Source organism: Chelonoidis abingdonii, chromosome 19 (assembly GCF_003597395.2).
Source record: "Chelonoidis abingdonii isolate Lonesome George chromosome 19, CheloAbing_2.0, whole genome shotgun sequence".
NCBI classification, from domain to species: Eukaryota; Metazoa; Chordata; order Testudines; family Testudinidae; genus Chelonoidis; species Chelonoidis abingdonii.
Window position 1 is genome coordinate 42,988,121 of NC_133787.1, and position 21,501 is coordinate 43,009,621.

At 62.9% G+C, this 21,501-nt stretch overlaps 2 protein-coding genes across 2 annotated transcripts; both read right to left on the reverse strand.

The window, feature by feature from the left end:
- Positions 1-1,419: 1,419 nt before the first annotated feature.
- Positions 1,420-5,037, reverse strand: LOC116838684 (haptoglobin-like). Its single transcript, XM_032804065.2, has 5 exons — positions 4,702-5,037; positions 4,323-4,408; positions 3,149-3,250; positions 2,601-2,675; positions 1,420-2,219 (listed from the first exon to the last, which is right to left on the reverse strand). The coding sequence occupies exons 1-5, from the start codon at positions 4,704-4,706 to the stop codon at positions 1,471-1,473; spliced, it is 1,017 nt and encodes a 338-aa protein (XP_032659956.1). The 5' UTR covers positions 4,707-5,037; the 3' UTR covers positions 1,420-1,470.
- Positions 5,038-15,870: 10,833 nt separating this feature from the next.
- Positions 15,871-20,951, reverse strand: DHODH (dihydroorotate dehydrogenase (quinone); the record flags this gene model as incomplete). The annotated part of the gene is made up of 8 exons (XM_032804068.2): positions 15,871-16,621; positions 17,014-17,173; positions 17,276-17,429; positions 17,914-18,027; positions 18,664-18,851; positions 19,560-19,642; positions 20,038-20,237; positions 20,718-20,951. Coding segments are annotated over 8 exons (1,188 nt in total), but the record flags the coding sequence as incomplete, so codon positions are not given.
- Positions 20,952-21,501: the final 550 nt, after the last annotated feature.

Sequence of the window (21,501 nt, forward strand, 5' to 3'; positions counted from 1 at the left end):
CCAGGCTGAGAGTCTCCCAAGGGGAGGCGGAAGGAGTCTCAGTGCAAGGGACACGGCAAAGTAGGGCAGACAAAGCACTAGACAACGCCGCCCTGTAGCAACAACACTCGTGTCCTGCAGCAGGTCAGCAGGGCTGGCCCTGGCGGCAGCACACGCCCAGCACAGCCGGGCCAGTCTCAACCCTGCTCCAGCCTGCCCAGGGTGACGATGCCATCGCACTCAGTCGAGAGGATCTGGCCTCTACTTTCCTCCAGCACCCAGTTCCTCTCTCCCTTTCTCCAGTTTGGCTCCTGTACTGTCCCCGCCAGTGTCTGCACCTGCCAGGCCCTCAACTTGAGCTTCTGCCCAGCCTCCCCCTGCTCTACCTGCTGGAGCAGTAAGGCCTGCTGTAAAGGCCCTTCCAGGGGCAGCTCCAGGCCCCAGCATGCCAAGCGCACGCTTGGGGCAGCAAGCCACTGGGGCCGCTCTGCCGGTCGCTGCGAGGGTGGCAGGCAGGCTGCCATCGGCGGCGTGTCTGCGGAGGGTCTGCCGAAGCCGCAGGACCAGCACACCCTGCGCAGGCAAGCCACCAAAGGCAGCCTGCCTGCCGTTCTTCGGGTGGCAAAATGCCTGGAGCCACCCCAGGGCTCCTCCAGCTGAGCCTGGAGCCTGGCGCCTGGGCCAGTCCCAACCCAGCAGCAATAGCCCCCGTGTCTCCCTCAGGGTTATCCCACCCCACCCCCCTTCAGCCTTTTGCTCTGATGCAATGGGCCCTATAGAACACCCTGGAGAGAGTTAGTACTCAGCCTGGCCCCACAGCAGCGTCCCCCTCCCCAGCACAGGTCACAGCCTGTGCCCAGTCTCAGAGCCAGTCTTCACTACGTGTCAGTCAGCCCAGCCCCAGGGCTCCAGCATGAGCCCTGCTGACCTCAGGCCAGGCACCCTCAGCACCAGCTCCCAGAGTTAAGTGGGGGGGTTCCCAGGGCAGCCCCAGGAAGAGGCACCATTGCCTCCCTCCTGCCAGGGGTGCTAATGCCCCTCCAACTCCCTGCTGTGTGTGAGGCACCCATGCAGCGGGCTCTTGCCCTGCTGAAATAGCAGGTGCTGGTAAGGGGAACTGACCGCCTTGCTACGCATTTCACCGTGAGGCTTTGGAAGGAGTCTGGGTCAGTGTCGGGGGCCAGGTCTTGTAATCCTGGGGGTAGGGACAGATGGACTCCCCAGAAGGGCACAGCCTGCCTCTCCCCCTGGCGGCACCCACAGGCGCCAGGGGCTTGCAGTCTGGCACTCAGCACTGGGAGGGAGGGGGAAGGACAGGGCAGAGAGCAGAGCAAGGCAATGGCTTCCAGCCCTGTGTCCTGCTGCAGGCTGGGAGAGGGCGAGTGCTGAATGCCCCAGTGCCCAGGGTCCCCTTGGCAACTGCTGAACAGAGGAGACATGGGCGGGTGTGAGGAGAGGCTTTTATTGATCAGGGCTGTGTCCAGCCTGGGTTCAGTGTGCAGCCATGGTCTCCTTGATCCAGTCCAAGACACTGAGCACCCGCACATAGATGCCGTACTTAGCAGCCTGGCAGCTGCGGTCAAAGCTGAGGATCCCAGCCGCGTACCAGGTGTCGTCCTCGGGGTCGTGGATGGCAAAGGCGCTGCCGGCGTCCCCGACGCAGGTGGACTCACGCAGCTCGCTCATGCCAACGCAGAAGGTGTGGTTGTTCAGCAGTGGCTGCAAGGGGTGCGCCTGGTAGTACACCTGGCAGCTGCCGCTGTCGGCCACGGGCAGCAGGACGTACTTGAGGTGCTTTGGGTGCTCCAGGAGGACGTTCCAGCCCCAGCCAGAGACAAAGCCCACCCGCCCCACCTTTGCATAGTCCTGCTGGGCTAGGCAGATGGGCATCACAGCCTCCCCAATGGGCACCTTGTGCTTGAGCTTGAGCAGGGCCAGGTCCACAGCCCCTGGGAACTCAGGATGCAGGACAATGCGCTCGACAGCCCCGGCGGGCGTCTCCCGGCCCAGAAAGAGCCGCAGGGTGAGGGCGATTTCTTCCAGCGTGCTGTTCTCGCTGTGGCCCAGGTAGAGGTTCCTGCCAGTCGTCAGCAGCCACTGGTCACTGATAAGCGTGGCCCCCGCGGTGTGGTTGTGGCGGCTCAGCAGCCGGCCCTGCCAAGGGAAGCTGTTCTTGGCTGCCATCATGCCCCCAATGATGCGCTGCACCTGTCTGGCCGGGTTCTTGGGCTTCCCACACACTGCAGAGGGCAGAGACCCAGTGTGAGCCTGCCCCTTGCCCTGCAGAGCACAGTCCCCTGGGGAGAGGGGAGCGCTGCTCCCCTCCACCCACAGCGACAAGCCATCTCCTTCCCAGCCTCACATAGTTCCATTACCCAACCCAGCCCTGGGCCGGCTGGGGCCTGGTGCCGCCATCCAGGGAACAGGACCCAGTGACGGAGCTGCCAGAGGGCCCGTGGCCTTGGCCTCACTCTGCGGAAGCTCCGCCTCAGGGAACGCTGCCCGCGGGCAGCCCCAGCATCATTGCAAGGGCATGGGGAGCAATGGGAGAGCAGGTGCCCCCGGTCCCCGCCTTGCAGAGAGCACCCCAGTGCTCTGCCCTGCCCCAGCCTCCCGCTCACCTGGCTCACAGATGGGCAGCACCTCTCCAGCTGCTTCATTCACCCACACGTGCTGCTGGCTACATCGGTACAGGCCTGGGGGCCAGAAAAGCAGAGTCAGTGCCAGCCGTCCCTGGGCAGGGCACACAGGCCTCTGTGCCCGTGCCAGTGGGGGGCAAGGCCCCAGGCATATCCCCTTGAGGAGGACCATGTGTATCCCCCATGGGAGGGGGGCTGGGCCCCATGCGTATCCCCTGGGATGGAATGGGGAGGGCCCTGTGTGTATCCTCATGGGGGGGCAGAGCCCCGTGCGTATCCCCTTGGGGGGGGGCATGTGTATTCCCCCATGTGGGCAGGGGGACAGGTCCCAAGGTGTATTCCTCTGGGGTAGGGGGTAAGGCCTCGTGTGTATCCCCTGGGATGGGACGGGCAAGGCCCCATGTGTATCTCCTTGGGGATGGGGGAAGGTCCCATGTGTATCTCCTCGGGGGCAGGGGAGGGGCCTGTGCATATCCCCTGTGGGGCAAGCCCCCGGGAGGGCACTTCTGCCTGTTGTGGGCGTATCTCACCATCACCGCGGCTGCGCAGTTGGTAGTAGGGGTCGCACTGGTAACGGGCCAGGTGCTCCACCTGCCCGTGCTCGATCGACCTGGGCACCGGGCAGCTCTGGCCTGGGGCACAGAGAGAACCCTTAGTGAAGCACCTGCTGGTGAGAGGCAGTCCCACCCTTGCTCCCTGCCAGGCACCCCCTCCCAATAGCACCCGGCCCCCAGCCCCCTGCCAGGCACCCCCCTTCCTGCCCGAGGGCACCCTGTCCCAGCCCCCTGCTGGGCACCCCCTTCCCTGCGCCCAGACCCCTGCCAGGCACCCCCTCCCTGCCCAAGGGCACCTTGACCTCTCCCCCCTGTCAGACACCCCTTCCTGCCCGAGGGCACTGTGACGAAATGGGACTGTTCCTAATGTTTGCTCTGAATACTGTGTTGGTGCCTCAGTGTCCCCTAGGCAGTTCTTAAGTATCTGGCAGAGCAAAGGGCCAGTGCACCTAAATGCCTGACCCTCTGTCTCCTAGCAACTGATGACCTGGGCCCCCCCTCTGCAAAGGTGCCAGCTGAAGGTGTTGGAGACAAAGAGATCAGGTGACCTCCTGGCCCGGGAAAGGAGCTGAGCAGAGAGGAGGGGCTGGAGGGGGTTGTTAGTCTGGAGCTGGCTGGGGACGAGGAGTGAAGTGCAGACCTGGGGGTCTGGCTCACTGCCCCCCAGAATGGACCCGGCCGAGGGGTCCGGTTCGCTGTATCTACAAGCTCTGTTTTAGACCCTGTTCCTGTCATCGAATAAACCTCTGTTTTGCTGGCTGAGAGTCACGTCTGACTGCAAAGTGGGGGTGCAGAACCCTGTGGCTTCCCCAGGACCCCGCCTGGGTGGGCTCGCTGTGGGAAGCCCACGGAGGGGCAGAGGATGCTGAATGCTCCAAGGAGAGACCCAGGAGGTGAAGACGTGTGAGCTTCTTGCCCTGAACAAGTCTGCTCCAAGGGAGAGGAGGCTCCCCAAAGTCCTGACTGGCTTTGTGGGGAGCAGTTCCAGAGCATCGCCCGGGGACTCCGTGACACTGCCAGGCACCCCCTCCCTGCCCAAGGGCACCTTGACCTCTCCCCCCTGTCAGACACCCCTTCCTGCCCGAGGGCACCTTGACCTCTCCCCCCTGTCAGACACCCCTTCGCTGCCCAAGGGCACCCTGCCTCCTACCATTGCCGAGCTGGACTTCGTTGAGGCTGGTGTCGGGGGAGGCGAGGGCCCCCCATAGCAGACTGGCAACCAGCAGCATGGGCGTCCTGCAGGGAAAGGAGCCGCCATGAGCAGTGAGCCGACCCCTTGCCCCTCTGGTAGGACGCAGGACACTGAAATCTCTGCCTAAGGAGCTGGGCCCTGAGCCCCACGCTCAGAGCACTGAGTGCTCTGGGAACCACCGGGCCAGCCTGGAGCGGTGGTGAGCTTCCTCCCAGCAGTGTCGTGTGGGAGCAGCCAGCTCCCCTGGCATGGCACTAGGGCTGCCGCCATTCCCCTCGGTGCCCACCCTGCGAGCAGCAGCAGGGCCCAGGGGGCTGGGCCCCAGGCACACACTCACCACATGATCCTTGTGGGCTCTGCTCAGGCTGTGGCTCCTGATCCAGGTACGAGGCGCTGGCTACGAGGGCTCCCTCCTCCTCGCTGTTTTTATCCCGGCCCGCCTGGCCACGGCACCTGCTTTCTGTGCAGCCCGACCTTGCTGAGGTCAGTGACTTTCCCAGCAGCTTGTGTCTGGCCTGGGGGGTACAGGGAGCCGGGCACTTCCGAACTGCACAGCAAGGGGGTGCTGGTGCCGATGGTACAGAGCACATGGCTCGGGGACAGGGGAGCTGGGTGCTGGTACCAGTGGCATGGAGCCCTTGGGGGAGCGGGGGGGAGCCGGGTGCTGGTGGCATGGAACCCATGGGGGTGTGGGGGGAAGCCGGGTGCTGGTGCCGGGGGCATGGAGCCGATGGCTCTTGGGGGTGGGAGTCAGGTGCTCGTGGCACGGAACTGATGGTGCTGGGGGGTAAGAGCTGGGTGCTGGTGCCAGTGGCATGGAGCCCATGGTTTTGGAGGGAGGAGGGGAGTCAGGTGCTGGTGCCGGTGGCACAGAGCCCATGGTGCTGGGAGGGGCAATCGGGTGCTGATGCCGGTGGCACGGAGCCCATGGTGCTGGGAGGGGCAGTCGGGTGCTGATGCCGGTGGCACGGAGCCCATGGTGATGCGGGGGGCAGTCGGGTGCTGATGCCGGTGGCACGGAGCCCATGGTGCTGGGAGGGGCAGTCGGGTGCTGATGCCGGTGGCACGGAGCCCATGGTGCTGGGAGGGGCAGTCGGGTGCTGATGCCGGTGGCACTTAGCCCATGGTGCTGGGAGGGGCAGTCGGGTGCTGATGCCGGTGGCACGGAGCCCAGTGTGCTGAGGGGGGGGCAGTCAGGTGCTGGTGCTGGTGGCACGGAGCCCATGGCACTCAGGGGGGAGGGGAGTCAGGTGCTGGTGCCGGTGGCATGGAGCCCATGGTGCTGGGGGGGGGCAGTCAGGTGCTGATGCCAGTGGCACGGAGCCCATGGTGCTGGGAGGGGCAGTCGGGTGCTGATGCCAGTGGCACGGAGCCCATGGTGCTGGGAGGGGCAGTCGGGTGCTGATGCCGGTGGCACTGAGCCCATGGTGCTGGGAGGGGCAGTTGGGTGCTGATGCCGGTGGCACTGAGCCCATGGTGCTGGGGGGGGGCAGTTGGGCTGATGCGTGGCACGGGAGCCCAGGTGCTGGGAGGGGCAGTCGGGTGCTGAGTTTTATGCCGGTGGCACGGAGGCCCAGGTGCTGGGAGGCAGTTCGGGTGCATGATGCCAGTGCACGGAGCACATGGTGCTGAGGGGAAGGGAGTCAGGTGCTGGTGCCGTGGCACGGAGCCCAATGGGCTGGGGGGGGCATCGGTGACTGATGCCGGTGCCGGAAGCCCATGGTTGGGGGGGGCAGTCGGGTCTGATGCCAGTGGCACGGACCCAGGGTGCTTGCTGGGGGGCAGTCCGGGTGCTGATGCCAGTGGCACGGAGCCCATGGTGCCTGGGGGGGGCAGCCGGGCTGAGCCGTCACGTAATGCCCAGTGGGCATGGGAAGGGGCATTGGTGCTGAGGCCAGGGCATGAGCCAGTTAGCCAGGTAAGGGGCATTGGGCTGAGCCGGGCCACGGATCCCATGGTGCAGAGGGGGGGGGAAGTCAAGGTGGCTGGTGCTGGTGCCACGACCCCATGGCACTCGGGGGGCAGGGGAGTCATGGTGGCTGGTGCCGTGCGCAACAAAGCCATGGTGCTTGGGGGCCATTTGGTGCTGAATGACCCGTGGTGCACGGAGCCCATGGTTGCTTGGGGGGCAGTTGGGGTCTTGAAGGCCGTTGAAGCAATGGAGCACCATGGTGCTGGGGGGGGCAGTTGGGTGCTGATGCCGGTGGCACGGAGCCCATGGTGCTGGGGGGGGGGCAGTCGGGTGCTGGTCCAAGTGGCATGGAGCCCATGGCGCTGGGGGTACGTTACTCCAACAGCTGGTGCCCTGGGCGTGGGGCCTGCTGCTCTGCGGGGTGAGGACAGCTTGGCTTTCTCCTGCTTTTCCTGCGGGAAGTGAAGGACTTTCCCGTTGCTGTTGCCGCCTGGCTGCTTCCCAAGCCTTGTCCCACTCTCGCCACCCCAGCTTCTCCGCCCCCTCTGTCTGTCCCAGGTGTTTGCTCCCGCAGGCAGGGACACCCTGTGCCCAGAGTTACAGGAACTCCAGGGCCTGGCCATGGAGCAACCCCACCCCCACGCCCACTACAAACCCTGAGCCCGGCCCAAGGTGCTGACCTGCTCCCCTTCTCTGGCCTGCTGGAATGGGCCACTGCTAGCCCCCTTGGGTGGAGAGGGGAGCAGAGGACAGTGTAGGGCAGGGTGGGGAGCAGAGCACCCAGGGGTGCCCTGGGGTTTATATCTTGTGGCACTGGAGGGCTGAACTGGGTTTCCTGGGACGAGTTGGGGACAGAGGGTAGTGTAAAGTGGGGAGGTTTGGGGCTGGCAGGTGGCACAGGGCAGTGGGGGGTAGGGAGGAGCCGGGGTGCAGGTGACGGACTGGCAGGTGGCACAGGGCAGTGGGGGGTAGTGAGGAGCCGGGGTGTGGGTGACGGGCAGGTGGGTGGCACAGGGCAGTGGGGGGTTAGCGAGGTGCCGGGGAGTGGGTGACGGGCTGGCAGGTGGCACAGGGCAGTGGGGGTGGGTAGGGAGGCGCCGGGGTGTGGGTGATGGGCTGGCAGGTGGCACAGGGCAGTGAGGAGGGTAGTGAGGAGCTGGGGTGCGGGTGATGGGCAGGTGGCTGGCACAGGGCAATGGGGGGGTAGTGAGGAGCCGGGGTGTAGGTGACGGGCAGGTGGGTGGCACAGGGCAGTGGGGGGTGAGCGAGGAGCCGGGGTGCGGGTGACAGGCTGGCAGGTGGCACAGGGCAGTGGGGGGTAGTGAGGAGCCAGGGTGTGGGTGACGGGCAGGTGGGTGGCACAGGGCAGTGGGGGGGGGTAGGGAGGAGCCAGGGTGCGGGTGATGTGCTGGCAGGTGGCACAGGATAGTGGGGAGGGGAGGGAGGAGCCGGGGTGTGGGTGACAGGCTGGCGGGTGGCACAGGGCAGTGGGGGGGTAGGGAGAAGCCAGGCTGTGGGTGACGGGCTGGCATGTGGCACAGGGCAGTGGGGGGGGTAGTGAAAGAGCCGGGGTGCGGAGTGACGGGCTGGACAGGGGCCACAGTGGCAGTAAGGGGGTAGTGAGAGCCGGGGTGTGGGTGACGGCAGGTGGTGTGGCACAGGGTCAGTGGGGGTTAAGGGAGAGGCCGGGGTGTGGGGTGACAGCTGGCGGGTGGCACAGGCAGTGGTGGTAGTGGAGAAGCCGGGGTGCCGGTGGACCGGCTGGCAGGTGGCAACAAGGGCAAGATGGGGGGTAGTGAGGAGCCGGGTTGCGGGTGACAAATGCTGCAGGTGGCACAGGCGGCAAGTGCGGGGGGAAGGAAGCCAGGGGTGTGGTGATGGGCTAGCGGGTGGCAACAGAGCAGTGGGGAGGGTAGGCGAGGAGCCGGGTGTGGGTGACCGGGAATGTCGGGTGGCACAGGGCAGGGGGGAAGATGGTGAGGAGCTGGATGTGGGTGACGGGCTGTAAAAAGTAAATGGGTTTTTTTTTTTTGGCCAAATTAAAACAGGCCCCCCAAAAGTTTTTGGGGAGTAGTGGAAGGAGCTGGGGTGCGAGTGACAGGTCTGGCAGGTGGGTGGCTACAGGGCAGTAGGTGGGGTATTGAGGAAACCAGGGTGCGGCGTGAACGGGCTGGCAGGTGGCACGAGGGCAATTGGGGATAGGGAGTAGAGCCGGGTGGCGGGTGTACTGGCTGGCAGGTGGGACAGGACCAGTGGGGGGGGTAGTGAGGATCCGGGGTGCGGGTACGGACTGGCATGGGGTGGCACCAGGCAGTGGGGTGGGAAGGGAGGAGCCGGGGTGCGGTGACTGGCTGCAGGTGGGACAGGAAACCAGTTGGGGCGGTAGTAGAGGAGCCGGGGTGCGGGTGACGTGCCTGCAGGTGGCACAGTGCAGTGCGGGGGGGTAGTGAGGAGCTGGGTTGCGCGGTGAGGGCTGGCTAGTTGGCGCAGGGCAGTGGGGGGGGTAGGGAGGAGCCAGGGGCGGGTGAATGGCTGGCAGTGGCAAGGCAGGGGGTGGGTAGGGAGGCCGGGGTGTGGGTGACGGGCTGGCAGGTGACACAGGGCAGTGCGGGGGGTAGGAGGGAGCCGGGGTGTTGTGACGGGCAGAGTGGGTGGCCAGGGGCAATGGGGGGGTAGTGAGAGCCAGGGTGCGGTGGACGGGTAGGTGCAGGTGCACAGGGCATTGGGGGATAGCGAGGAGCCGGGAGTGCGGGTGATGAGGGCCTGGCAGGTGGCACAGGGCAGTGGGGGCGGTAGGGAGAGAGCGGGGTGCTGGTCACGTGGGCTGGGCGGTGGCACAGGGCAGTGGTTGGGGGGGTTAGGGGAAGCCCAGGGTGTGGGTGATGGGGCTGTGCGGGATGGCACAGGCATGTGGCGGGGTAGGGAGGAGCCGGTGCTGGTGACGTGCTGGCAGGTGGCACAAGGCAGTGAGGGGTTGGCAAGGGGCCAGGGTGCGGGTGACGGGCGGCACAGGGCAGTGGGGGGGTAGGGGGGAGCCGAGGTGCGGGTGACGGGCTGGCGGGTGGCACAGGGCAGTGGGGGGTGGCAAGGGGCCGGGGTGCGGGTGACGGGCTGGCTACGCCAGCCATGCTGATAGTGTTCTCAGAAGAGAACAGGCCATGCTCCGGCACAGTCACCCTGGGGCTGGCAGGTGGCCACGCAGCCTGGATCCCTGAGCCCTGCTTGGCATGATCCTCCTGCTGCAGGATCCTGGCTGTGGGCAGGGTCTGCCCCACGCCGCAGGGAGCCAGCCGGAGCCATCCTTCTCCACCCCTTCCCATCCCCTTGGGGGGAGTCAGGGGGCTACACACCCCCTGGCTTGACGTGGGTTCCGTTACAGTTTGGTTCACTTGCTCTCAGCACCCCACTGTACACATTGCTCCAGGCCCCCTGAGGGAGCTTGTCCCTCAGACCCACAGCTAATCAAACGGGGACACGCTTCCCAGCCTCTCCCACTTGAGATACCCCACCCAGAAACTGTGCACTGCTCAAAACGTGATCACACACCCAGCTCCCTGCATAGCGCCAACACCCCCCCCGGTCCCCAGCTCCCCCCAGCGTGATGGCACCCACCCCACTGGATCCCTCATGCTCAGCTCCCCCCAATGCCAGTGCCCCCCACTGGTCCCCCTGAGCATGGACTACCAGGGAAGAGCCCCCTCGCACCGCCCAGGGTGAGCAGCTCTGACGGCCAGCAAACGCCTCCCTGCTCAGGCCTCTGTGGTAAGTTTTTCATGCCAGCACTGGGAGTCACTCACCCCCAGCCCAAGGCCAGGGCGTTGCAGGCTGGCCTGCTCCCAGGGAACAGTGTGTTTCTGCTCCAAGGACTGGGCTGCATCATTAGCATGGGGCTGGCCTCAGCTTGGCCCGGGCCAGAGAGTGAGCTGGCTGGAGCAGAGGGTCGCACTGCAGAGCCGGCTTGGGGGGCCATGGAGGCCAGGACAGCGCGAAAGCAGGGGAGGGCCCGGAGCAGCACTGAAGCTGGATGGATGGGCAGCAGCACATAGTACCTGGGAAGTCAGTGGCAGCAGGAGCCCAGGAGCCGAGGACAGGACCCCAATTCTCCGAGTTTGAGGACACCAGGCCTGCGCTAGCTTCCACTACCTGGCACTCCCAGCCAACACTGTAGATGGTTGAGGGCTGGAGGCTGCGAGCAACTTGCCCAAGCAAGTTTAAGCAGAGAACCGTGCCAGAGAGAAATCTAGGGAAAGGGCAAATCTTTAGAAGCCTGCAAGAGCTTTTCTGCTGGAGCCAGGACGGGAGGGCCAAAGGTCAGGGAGTGGCCTGCGGGGTGATTCGGCAGGGGGTTCCCAAGACAGAAAAGGAGCCTACCAAAAAAGCCAGGGATGAGGTTTGTACAGGAAATGCAGGGGGCCTGGAGACTCCGGCAGCTCCCTGGCAGCAGGCACGGCACTGACCTGAGCCAGGCACTCGGCACCGTCGCTGGCAGCTCAGCTGGGGACAGCGGGCGGGTGCTGGGCACAAGAACTGCCTCAGAGCATCACTGTATTCCCCAAACCCTGTCCCCTGGCCCAGATGAGGAGTGGAGACCCCTGCCCATGGAACAACCTGCCAGGGCTGGCCTCCTGCACCGTGCCCGGGGAAGCCATCGGGACCTGATGGAGGACTGAGCCATACTCCAAAGCGGAGGGGAGCCCCAGCTTGGCAGAATCTGGCAGAGTTTATGAGGGTTCTGCAGACTCAGCCTCTCAGCTGTGCACACCTGCATTTCCCCAGGCCTGGGCCCATCCTGAACAACCAGGCCCTGAGTCACTCCCTGCTGTGCATTGTCTATCCCTGGAGCCACTGCAGGGCCCCTAGGACTACCCTGGACCCAGCATCCCCTCTGCAGCACAGCACAGCACAGCACCCCCAGCACCACCCTGGGGCACTGCAGCCAGCACTGCCTGAGGGGAGTGCCCCCACCCTGCTGGCAGCATCATCCTGGCTTCTTTTTCCCATGTCTCCCCAGACACTAGCACAGGACTCTGCCTGGCTGGTGAGCACGGACGAGTGCCTCGGCCAGGGCCAGCTCTCTGGCACCGCTTGCTGCACGCAGCCCTGAGAGTTCCACTAGCATTGCCGGCCCATGAGCACAGCACGGCCCTTCCTGATGCTCTTGGCTGGAAGCTGAAGCTAGACACATTCGGACTGGAACCAAGGCACACGTTCCTACCCAGGAGAGTGATTAACCCCTGGGCCAGTTCTCCAGCTCTGGCCATTTTTAAATGAAGCTGGGATGTTGTTCCAGCTCTGCTGAAGGGATTATCCTCAGGCCAGTCTCCAGCCTGAGCTATGCAGGGGGTCAGACTCGACAATCACAATGGGCCCTTCCAGCTTGGAATCCGTGAACATACTGAGCAGCTTCCACACAGCCTGTTTGCAGCTCAAGCAGGTGCTACATCCTGGCAGCCTCTGGTCCCAGGATGGAGAGAATTCACCCAACTGCCCACACTGGACCTGAGGCTGGAGACCTGCCCGCCTGCAAAGACCATGCCCCACAGCTTGACTGTGATTCTTAGGGGCAAGGGCAGGCACCGGCCCAGCCTGTTTGGTGGGGGACACAGGCTTGGGGGGGGGGCTCATCAGAGCTCAGAGGGGTAGATCCAACTCCTCAGCCTGCTGGCCTCACGCTCTCTGGTCTCCCTGTCTCCATGGGGCTGCCCCTCAGGCTGCAGCGTCCAAGCCGGGGGAGGGGGGGGGTCAGTGATGCCCTTACTGGTATCACTAGAGCAGGCTCCCTCTGGGGTGTCTCCGAAAGGAGACAATTGGGATCATTCAGTGCAGTGCAGCAGGAGAGAAGGACCCACATTCACCAGCGGGGCCAGGCTGGTAAACTGCAGAACATGAGAACCAAGGTACAGGCCATGAAATCAAAAGGCAACACAACACTGACAGGAAATATGCTTTTACCCAGTGAGTTAGCCTGTGGAACTCACTGCCACAAGAAATCTAGGCCCCAGGCTTGGGAGGATTTAAGAGAGGATTAGAAGTGTTTGTGGGAGAGAACTTTCAGCATTACTTTCAACCAGTGAGAATGAGCCAGGCCGTAATCCTACTCCTGGCCTGAGGAATGAGCAACTGACAGGCTGACACCCCTTCCAGGTACTCCCCTGGGACCACAGCAGGGCTTCCCCTGCAGCAGCTAGCACCAGGCCTGGCCCCAGCAAGGTGCAGTACCAGGCCAGGCTCACTGCAGAGCCCCAGCAACAGCACAGTGACACCCCTCTGCACCAGCACAACAGGCCCCCACTCTCGCAGGGGTCACATCACAGCCAAACCCTGTGGGGCAGGGTGTGGAGCCAGCAGCCTGCCCTGCTCAGAGCCTGCCCTGCTCAAGAGCCCAGGGAAAGGTGGACACAGGGCACCAGATAGCTGGACGGGGGTGCTGAGCCTGGACTGATAGACACAGTCCCATCAATGGTCTGTGACCTGGCCTGTTGGTCTGTCACCCTCCAGCAGCAGTGGGGCTGGTCCCTGAAACAGGCTGTGGGCAGCTCCTGCCCGTCTGTCCGGTGCAAACCACACCCATCAGTGCATGGCAGAGGGGGCGATGCCCCGTGCCAGCACACCTGGGGGGGCTGGGGCCAGTGCTGACAGCAGCACGCAGGAGGCTGCCATTAGTTCATGGAGACAATTGCCCAGGAGGGTTGTGCCTACAGGCAGATAACAGCAATGGGGGTGAGGACCCAATTCATGCCAGCCTGGCACCCACTATTAAAACACCCATTGGCACCTGTGATGAAGTAGGAATGTTCTTAATGTTTTCTCTGAATACTGTGTTGGTGCCTCAGTGTCCCCGAGGCAGTTCTTAAGTATCTGGCAGAGCAAAGGGCCAGTGCACCTAAATGCCTGACACTCTGTCTCCTAGCAACTGATGGCCTGGGCCCCCCCTCTGCAAAGGTGCCAGCTGAAGGTGTTGGAGACAAAGATCAGGTGACCTCCTGGCCCAGGAAAGGGGCTGAGCAGAGAGGAGGGGCTGGAGGGGGTTGTTAGTCTGGAGCTGGCTGGGGCTGAGGAGTGAAGTGCAGACGGGGGGTCTGGCTCACTGCCGCCCCAGAATGGACCCGGCCGAGGGGTCCGGTTCGCTGTACCTACAAGCTCTGTTTTAGACCCTGTTCCTGTCATCGAATAAACCTCTGTTTTACTGGCTGGCTGAGAGTCAACGTCTGACTGTGAAGTGGGGGTGCAGGACCCTGTGGCTTCCCCAGAACCCCACCTGGGTGGGCTCGCTGTGGGAAGCGCACGGAGGGGCAGAGGATGCTGAATGCTCCAAGGAGAGACCCAGGAGGTGAAGCCGTGTGAGCTTCTTGCCCTGAACAAGTCTGTTCCAAGGGAGAGGAGGCTCCCCAAAGTCCTGACTGGTTTTGTGGGGAGCAGTTCCAGAGCATCGCCTGGTGACTCCGTGACAACCAGAGCAGAGCCCCCCCACAGGGGCAGAAGAGCCAGGAGGCTGACCAGTGTCAACAAGGCAGGGCCTACCCGGGCTAAGCCACCCACCCTCCCGGCCACTGCTGGTGCCATCCTGCCCCCCACTCTGGGCAGGCCTGGGTGCTACGAGACCATGACAGATTCCAGACAGGCCCTGAGACATCACCCCTACAGGACACTCTGAATGTGCTCCAGGACAGAGCCCCCTCCCCTCGTGCTGGGACAGCCGAAGCCTCCCTATCCCGCTATGCCTGACCCAGAGCAGAGCCAACCCCTCCCACCAGCAGGAGCAATCCCTCCCTAGCACATCCCTGCAGCTGCGCCTAGGCAAGGGCTGCAGGAGACAGGACCAGAGCTGGGGTGAGCAACTCGAGGGCTGGAGCCACCCCCATGGATCCCCATCTGCCAGCAGCCACTTGAGCTCTTCCCTCTTCCTTGGGCAGCGCAGCCTGCTTGCCCGCCCGCCCCATAGCTTTTCTTAGGGCACGTTCACACTACCCGCCAGATCATCGGCGGGTAGTGATCGCTCTATCGGGGATCGATTTATCGCGTCTCGTCTAGACGTGATACATTGATCCCCAAACGCGCTCCCCACCAACTCCACCAGGGCAGAGGCGGAAGCGGAGTCGACAGGGGAGCGGCAGCCGTCAATCCAGCGCCATGAGGACACAATGTAAGTCAATCTAAGATAGGTCGACTTCAGCTACGCTATTCTCGTAGCTGAAGTTGCGTATCTTAGATCGATTCCCCCCCTCAGTATAGACCAGGCTTAATTGTCTTATTATACCAGGCTTCTATTAAAGAAGTTTGGCTGTAATGCAAGGGACCTGCAGCTAAGGCAAAGCTAGCGTACATAGGTCTGGGACCTTTCACCTGGATAAATAGTAACAAGTTAACACATACATGGCTGCACCCTTTAACACAGATTGACAAAGGAGGTTGGTAGAGGAGGCTTTCCTAAGTTCACGCCCTCGCACCGCAAGGAAAGAACCAAAATAACTGGGAGGGCAAAAGTAACAAAAGAAATAATCTATGTCATCAATATGTACAAACATACCAGCCTATGGAGTAAGTTACACCAACACTTCGCAGGGTAAGAAAACTAGGTTTAAAGAGAAAGGCTCAAGCACCCATGCCCTATAAAGGGGGTAACCCACCATGCCAAGGAAGTGTCTAGGCTTCTAAGCTTTTTCTGAACTTGCTTTCTAAATTTTCTAAGCTCCAAGCTTCTTTGTTTTAAATCAGTCGATTCGTCCGTAAGTCCTTAATGTTAAGTTTGAAGTCAGTTCAGTAAAACTCTAAGGTAGAAGAAGCTAGAGCTAAGAGTTACTGAAGCTAAGCTCTGCATCTCCCATTCAAGAATTAAGAAACCTGAACCTAAACTCTCTTAGCACATCAGTCTCTTACCACCAGGTTATCAAGAAAAGGTGTAAATATGTTAACCAAAAGCTTGGCAGTATAGAATACCATATGTATCTTTAATAGTTCTGCATTTGTCATTCTAATTATTTAACCATTATTCCATTTATCTCAATAAAAGTCTAGTATAACTATCTTGTCTAACCCCCAAGGGTCCTTTGCAAACTGTGTAGCCTGATTCTGAAACGAAAACCCTATTATCTTCTAGTCGATTTAACTGGCAACCTATAACCAATATTAGCCAAATTAATATTAACCTCCTAAAAATCAGGCAACAGCAGGGCACCAGGCCTCCTCCCTGCAGCTGGCAACAGCTGAGCAGAGTCCAGCCCCTCCCTCTACATCCCAGGCAGCTCCTCAGCCAAGAACTGCTCTAGCGGCAGCTGCACGGCCCCATGAGCTGCCAGCACCCTGCCCCTCCCGAAGAGGGCCCAGGGCTGGAGGGCTAAGGGAATCCAGAACCACTGCTCCAGCCCCCAGTCAGCTGGGGGCGAGAGCACAAGCCTGCCCCCCGCAAAAGGGAGGGGGGGGGAGATGAGGCTGAACAAGCAGCAAGTTTATTGACAGTCCAGTGAGAAGCCAGGCCCAGTGCCAGGCCCAGGCATGGCCCCCACCCCCACCCCAGTCTCCTTCAGATGCAGCCCCCAGCCAGCCAGTCCTGGGGAGCATCACAGATAGCTGTGGCCAGGCACGTCACGGCAAAGCCGGAGCCTGGGGGCAGATACCAAGCCAGTGCTCAGGCAGGGCCCTGCACACCAGCGGCACAGAGCATGGCTGCCAGTGATGCTGCTTGGGGCACTGCCTGACCCAGCTGGCTCCATGAACAGCATGGCCAGGGCTGCGTCAGGCTCATGGCCTTGTGCACCCACATGTGGGGTGGGGGGGAGGCGAGTCCCTTCGCAGGCAAATTGCAAAGAGCTTCTCCGTTGGAAAAGGGGTGCAGGGACTTGGCACCACTCCAGCAGTGTGCCAGGCCTCCTGCCACCACCGCATGCATCACAGCTTTGTAGGGCAGGGACCCCGACCTGCAGCTGCTCAGGACTGGCAAGGGTCAGCCCAGTCCCACACTGCCAGCACTGTTCAGCAGATCTGGGAAGAGCTCCTCTGCCCAGGCCTTGCTCAGGTCCCTCCACACAGGGCAGCTGGGAGCCTTCCCCACATGCCCAGGGCAGCACTGGTACACAGACCACGAGCTCGCCATGACCCCATGAGCCCGCTCAGGGGTGTCTGTACATCACTAGACCCCTCCCATGTTCTGCACAGGGGATGACTCAGTCCAAAGACTCCAGAGTGGTTCACACCCGAGAGGTACCAAGCACTGTTCCCAGGGCACTGCAGCTTCTCCAGGCTGGGGCATCCAAAGGCAGCACAGAGAACCCCATCCACAGCACCACACGCCCATCAGCACCGATGATCTGCTCCAACAGCTTCTGTGACGCTCTGAAACCCCTGCTCCCTAAGCCAAGAACAAACAGCTCTGAGCACTTCCACAAGGCCCAGTCTCAAGCTCCCGCCCTCCAGCCCAGGAACAGGTCCTCCCTATGCTCTGGTCTCTGTCCTGCCCTAACCCCAGCACAGAGAATAGCTCTGCTTGCAGCACAAGCCCACTGGACCCATGGGTCACAGCTGCACAGCATCCCAAGGCATGGGGCCTGCAGGACGTTGGCCATGGCAGCAGCCAGCGAGAGCCCTCACCGGGCCTGGTGCTTGTCGGCCTGAGGCCCTTCAGACCCAGCAGCTCCCACACCACTGGGAACACTGAGGCACAGAGCCATGGGTGTGACGGGGGCCCACATCCTCGTACACAGAGCACCGCTGGGGAGCAGCCCAGCCCAGCCCTTCACTCACCTCAGCAGCACCTCTAGTTCCCTTTTCACCACCCCCACCACAGGGGGCCCCTGGTAGGTGAGCGCCGTGTACATCTGCACCAGGGAGGCCCCAGCCCGGATCTTCTCCAGTGCGTCCTGCCCGCTGCTCACCCCGCCCACGCCGATGATCGGCACCTTCCCTAGGAGCAAGGAGGGGCATTAGAGGTGGATGGAGCACCTGGCCTGGGGTGGGCGGAGTGCCTGGCACGGCTCTGCCCAGTGGGGCGGCAGCACCGCATTACCTTGGGTGAGGGCGTACATCTCGCTGACCGTCTGAGTGGAGAGTGCTCGCAGGGGCCGCCCGCTGAGGCCGCCAGGCTCTGTGCGCAGGGTGCCCCGCAGGCTGCTGGGACGGCTGGTGGTGGTGTTGGTGACGACCAGCCCATCCACACCTAGCTGAGACACCAAGGGCACATGATGGCAGCAGAGCTCTGAGCACCAGACCTAGCATGGAGCGAGCAGCAGAAGCCTGCTGGCGACTGGCTGCCCGAGCAACCTGGAGCAGCAGCCATCCCCGGCAGTCAGAGCCAGCGGCTCCTGGCGGGGGCTGGGGAGGGCCTGCCCCTGGGTGCAGCTGGTCAGGATTGACACACAGCCCCATTGATCTCCCACCCTCTAGCCAAAGCCATTTGACTGCAGTCTGCTCCGTGCCCCAAGCTGGAGTTCCTGGCTGGGACACCCTCCCCTTGTTCAGCCTGCACTTCGCCTGTCCCAGCCCCTTTCCCCTGGTGCCTCCCCCACGCTCCAGGCCTCCCTGGGGCTACCACTTCTCCCCTTCCCTTCACTCTCCCCTGGGCTCCCCCGTCTCCCCTCCTCCCTTGGGTACTGTGAGGCCTGCACTGGCACAGCGGGAGCCTCCCCAGAGGGACCTGCCCCCTACCTCAGTCACCACACTGGCTATGTCCTGCTTGTCCTGGGCAGTCAGGTCAGGGGCAATCTTCACCAGCACGGCCGGCTTGCACTCACACCTCAGGGCATCCCTCTCCTCCAGCACCTGCAGGGATGACACCAAGGCCAGGAGATGCTGCAGTGAGGGACATGCCAAGGGAGACACCCACAGAGCCCCAGCAGTCACCCTGCAGCCTGCCCCCTTCCCTGGTGTTATGAAGGCCTGATGAGCCAGGTGGGGTGGCAAGGTCAGAGTCCAGGGAGGAAACGGAGGGAGTAGATCAGAGCAGCACAGGTAGGTCTCTGGGGAGCAGGGGCCTCCCCAGAACAATCCCAAAGGCACAGCCGGAATAAGGGCAGGGCAGACACACAAACAATGCTGCTGCTTAAGGCTCAGCAACGAGGAAGCACACGGGAGCAGAGCATGGCCAGCTCACAGCAGCTGGTTTGTGGGGGACAGCACCTGGCATGAATCCCCTCCTTGGGGCCACAGCACAGCTCCCCATGCCTTCCAAAGTGAGACACCCAACCCCCTACTGAGTCCCAGCTTCCTGCCCATCTGCTGCTCTGCAGAGCTCCACTCCCGTCCCCAAGTCCCAGAAAACAGCCACCTCCAGCTCAGACAAGCACTGCGAGAAAGAGCTAGCAGCTAGGCAGCACCAGCCGCAGCAGCAAGGGGAGCACCCGGCACCGAAAGACACCAGGGGTAGGTGCCACAGGCTGGCCTGGGACAGTTACCCACCTTGGCCAGCAGGCGGTGCAGCTCGGCTTTGCCCTGCAGGTCCCGCAGCCCCGGCGTGTTTGGACTGGACACGTTCACCACCAGGTAGTCGGCCAGCGGGCCCAGCATCCGGACTCCATCCACGTAATCTGCCACAGCATCTGCTGAGCCCTTGTTCTTACCCAGGTTTATTCCGAGGGGCATCCCAGCTGGAACACATGCGTCCCACTCAGAGGCAGGAGGGCCAGCCTTACTGCCTGTCCGTAACCCCAACCAGGCCACCCCAGAGACGGCACCATGGCTGGAAGTATGTGCTCCACTAGCTGCTGCTGGACCAACCCCAGGATGCACTGGGCCCAGGCCGAGCGCCAGGGATGCAGCTGTGCTGGCCAGATTAGACGGAGTCCAAACGCTGGCCGCTGCTCTGCACCGATGCCAATGCCATGGCAAGCAGAGGGTGGTCATGCTGGTGCCAGACCAATGGCAGAGGCTTCCCTGCACTCACCAGGCTCACAGCACTACCCCATCCCCGATGCACAGGGTTCCCAACGCCTGCCCCCTGCTGGGGAACGCAGGAATTGCTGTAGCAGGTCAGGGTCCCCATCCCCCTCCAAAAGCAGGTAGTAGTGGCCAGTGCTGAAGGAGTGGGACACAGGATGGGCAGTTACGGAGCAGCCTGCTATGAAATGGCAAAGCTCTCCCGAGCCATGGCCTGTTGGCTCATGACCTGAAGCAGGGGCAGCCACCACTCTTATGGCCTTCCTCATTATCCCAACATCAATCCTCTTCTGAATCTCATCACACCCTTGGCCTCAGTGCTATCTTGTGACAGTGAGTTCCATGGGCTAACAACTGACTGCTACAGCACTCTCTCTTGTAACCTGGTTAAGGATCTTCATGATAGCAAGGAGCTTTACCTTTGGTGAGCTGGAGCTGCGCTCCCTGCCGGGCCCGAAGCCTACGCTCCACGGCAGCATGTCCATGGCTGTTAAAGCCATATCTGCAAGGGAACAAGAAGAGGTGTCAGCAAGCAGCATAGAGTGGGGCTCGAATCTCCACAAGACACTTACCTAGAGGGGGAAGCTGCAGCTCCGAGCCCTCCAGAGTTCAGCCCAGTAAGAGATACAGGATAAAAACAGATGCCTTTGCTCACTGCCCTCACAGGTCACCTGCCCCTCCCACCTCATCCACAGCCAAGGCCCACCAGCTTGCCCAACTCCCAGTCCCCTCCCAGCCTCGGCTCTTGCCTCACCAGCTCTTTTGCAGGTCAATGGAGGTGGGGAAGGGAGAAAGCACCCTCTCCCCACACACACACACACCCCCCCAGCAGCGCCTAGAGGCAAACATGAGATTCCCTCCCTCCCCTCACAACAGCAGCCTCTGACCCCCGCCTACCTGTTAATGACAGCCTGGTCCTTTGGCAGCCGGAAGACCCGAGGTTTGGGGTTCCCTTCCTGAGGCTGTGGGGTGACACTCCCCACTTCCACAAAGCCAAATCCCAGCTTAGAGAGCCCATCCACAGCTTCCCCGTGCTTGTCAAAGCCGGCTGCCAGGCCCACCGGGTTCCGGAACCTCCGTCCCAGGACGCACACCTCCTGGGACAGCAAGCAAGGCCTCATGACCACCCCCATAGCACACAGTGACTGGCCCGGGGCCCAGTTGAGGGCCAGTCTTGAGAGCAGCCCACACAGTCCACAGGAGAACATGGGTCCCTCTCACTTGGTCTTGCCTGGCTTCCCGCAGGTTGCCAGGGCCCTGCCCTCCCACAGGCTGCCAGGGCCCTGCCCGGCATGGGCAGAGCCCCACAACAGCCAGCCCCCTCCCCCATGGAGATTGGCTCCAGCCCCCGCCCCCGAGGGTGCAGCTGGCACAGCAGAGGCAGCTCAGCTCCCAGGGACATCACCTTCCCCCAGAGCCACTGGGGCATCTCACCAGCTCTGATGTGGGGTGGGTTCCGGGGTGAGGTGCACGCCCCACATATCCCACCCACCAAGTGTCAGGGTCAGCGCCCAGTGGGCGCAGCCCATGCAGATGGGGCAGATCGTGTCCCGGGCCGCCCGTGGAAGGGGACGCACCAGCATGGGCGAGTCGCGCTGGGCCACGCGGGGCAGGACCCCCAGGCTGAGCAGGCGGATGGCGAGCACGTGGGCAGTCTCGGGCCCCAGCAGCCGCTGCAGCCCCGGCATCAGACGCTCGGCGTAGAACCGCTCCTCACCTGCGGCTACCAGGTACGAGGCGCAGAGAAGGCTGCCACCACCCAGCACTGCCACAGCCTCCCGGAGACGCTGCTGCAAAGCAAGAGCTGTCAGTTACCGCCCCCCAGAGTGCCCCCCCCTTTCCTCACCTTGAATGTTCCCTCCCCGAGGTGCCCCCCTTCCTTCACCCGAACGAGTACCCCCTCCCCCAAGGACGCCCTTCCCTTCCACCCCCGTTATAGTGCCCCCCTTTCCTCCACCCGAGTAGGACCCCTCCCCAGGCCCCCTTATTCCCTTTTCCCAACCCCCGAGTGCCCCTTCTCACCCCCGAGTACCCCCTCCCCCAGCGGGCCCCTTCCTATCCACGCGCACCGCAGTGCCCCTCTTCCTCACCCCCGATGGTACCTCACGCGTACCCCCTACCGGCCTCTAATCCCTTCCATCCCCCGGTGCCCCCCTTCCCCACCCCCGAGTCCCCCTCACAGCCCGCGGCCCCTTCCCTCTACCCCGAGTACCCCTCCCCCCAGGGCCCCCTTCCCTTCCCGTTCCACCCCCGAAGGTGCCCTCCTTTCCTCACCCCCGAAGTACCCCCTGCCCACCCAGGGCCCTTCCCTTCCACCCCCCGAGTGCCCCCTTCCCTCTCCACCCCCGAGTACCCCCTCCC

Excerpts from the sequence above, each read along its gene's own strand:
- LOC116838684 (XM_032804065.2), bottom strand. Across the intron at positions 3,251-4,322 it reads CGAAGTCCAGCTCGGCAATG|GCCAGAGCTGCCCGGTGCCC; the intron begins GTAGGAGGCAGG and ends TCTGTGCCCCAG. Across the intron at positions 2,676-3,148 it reads ACTGCGCAGCCGCGGTGATG|GCCTGTACCGATGTAGCCAG; the intron begins GTGAGATACGCC and ends TCTGGCCCCCAG.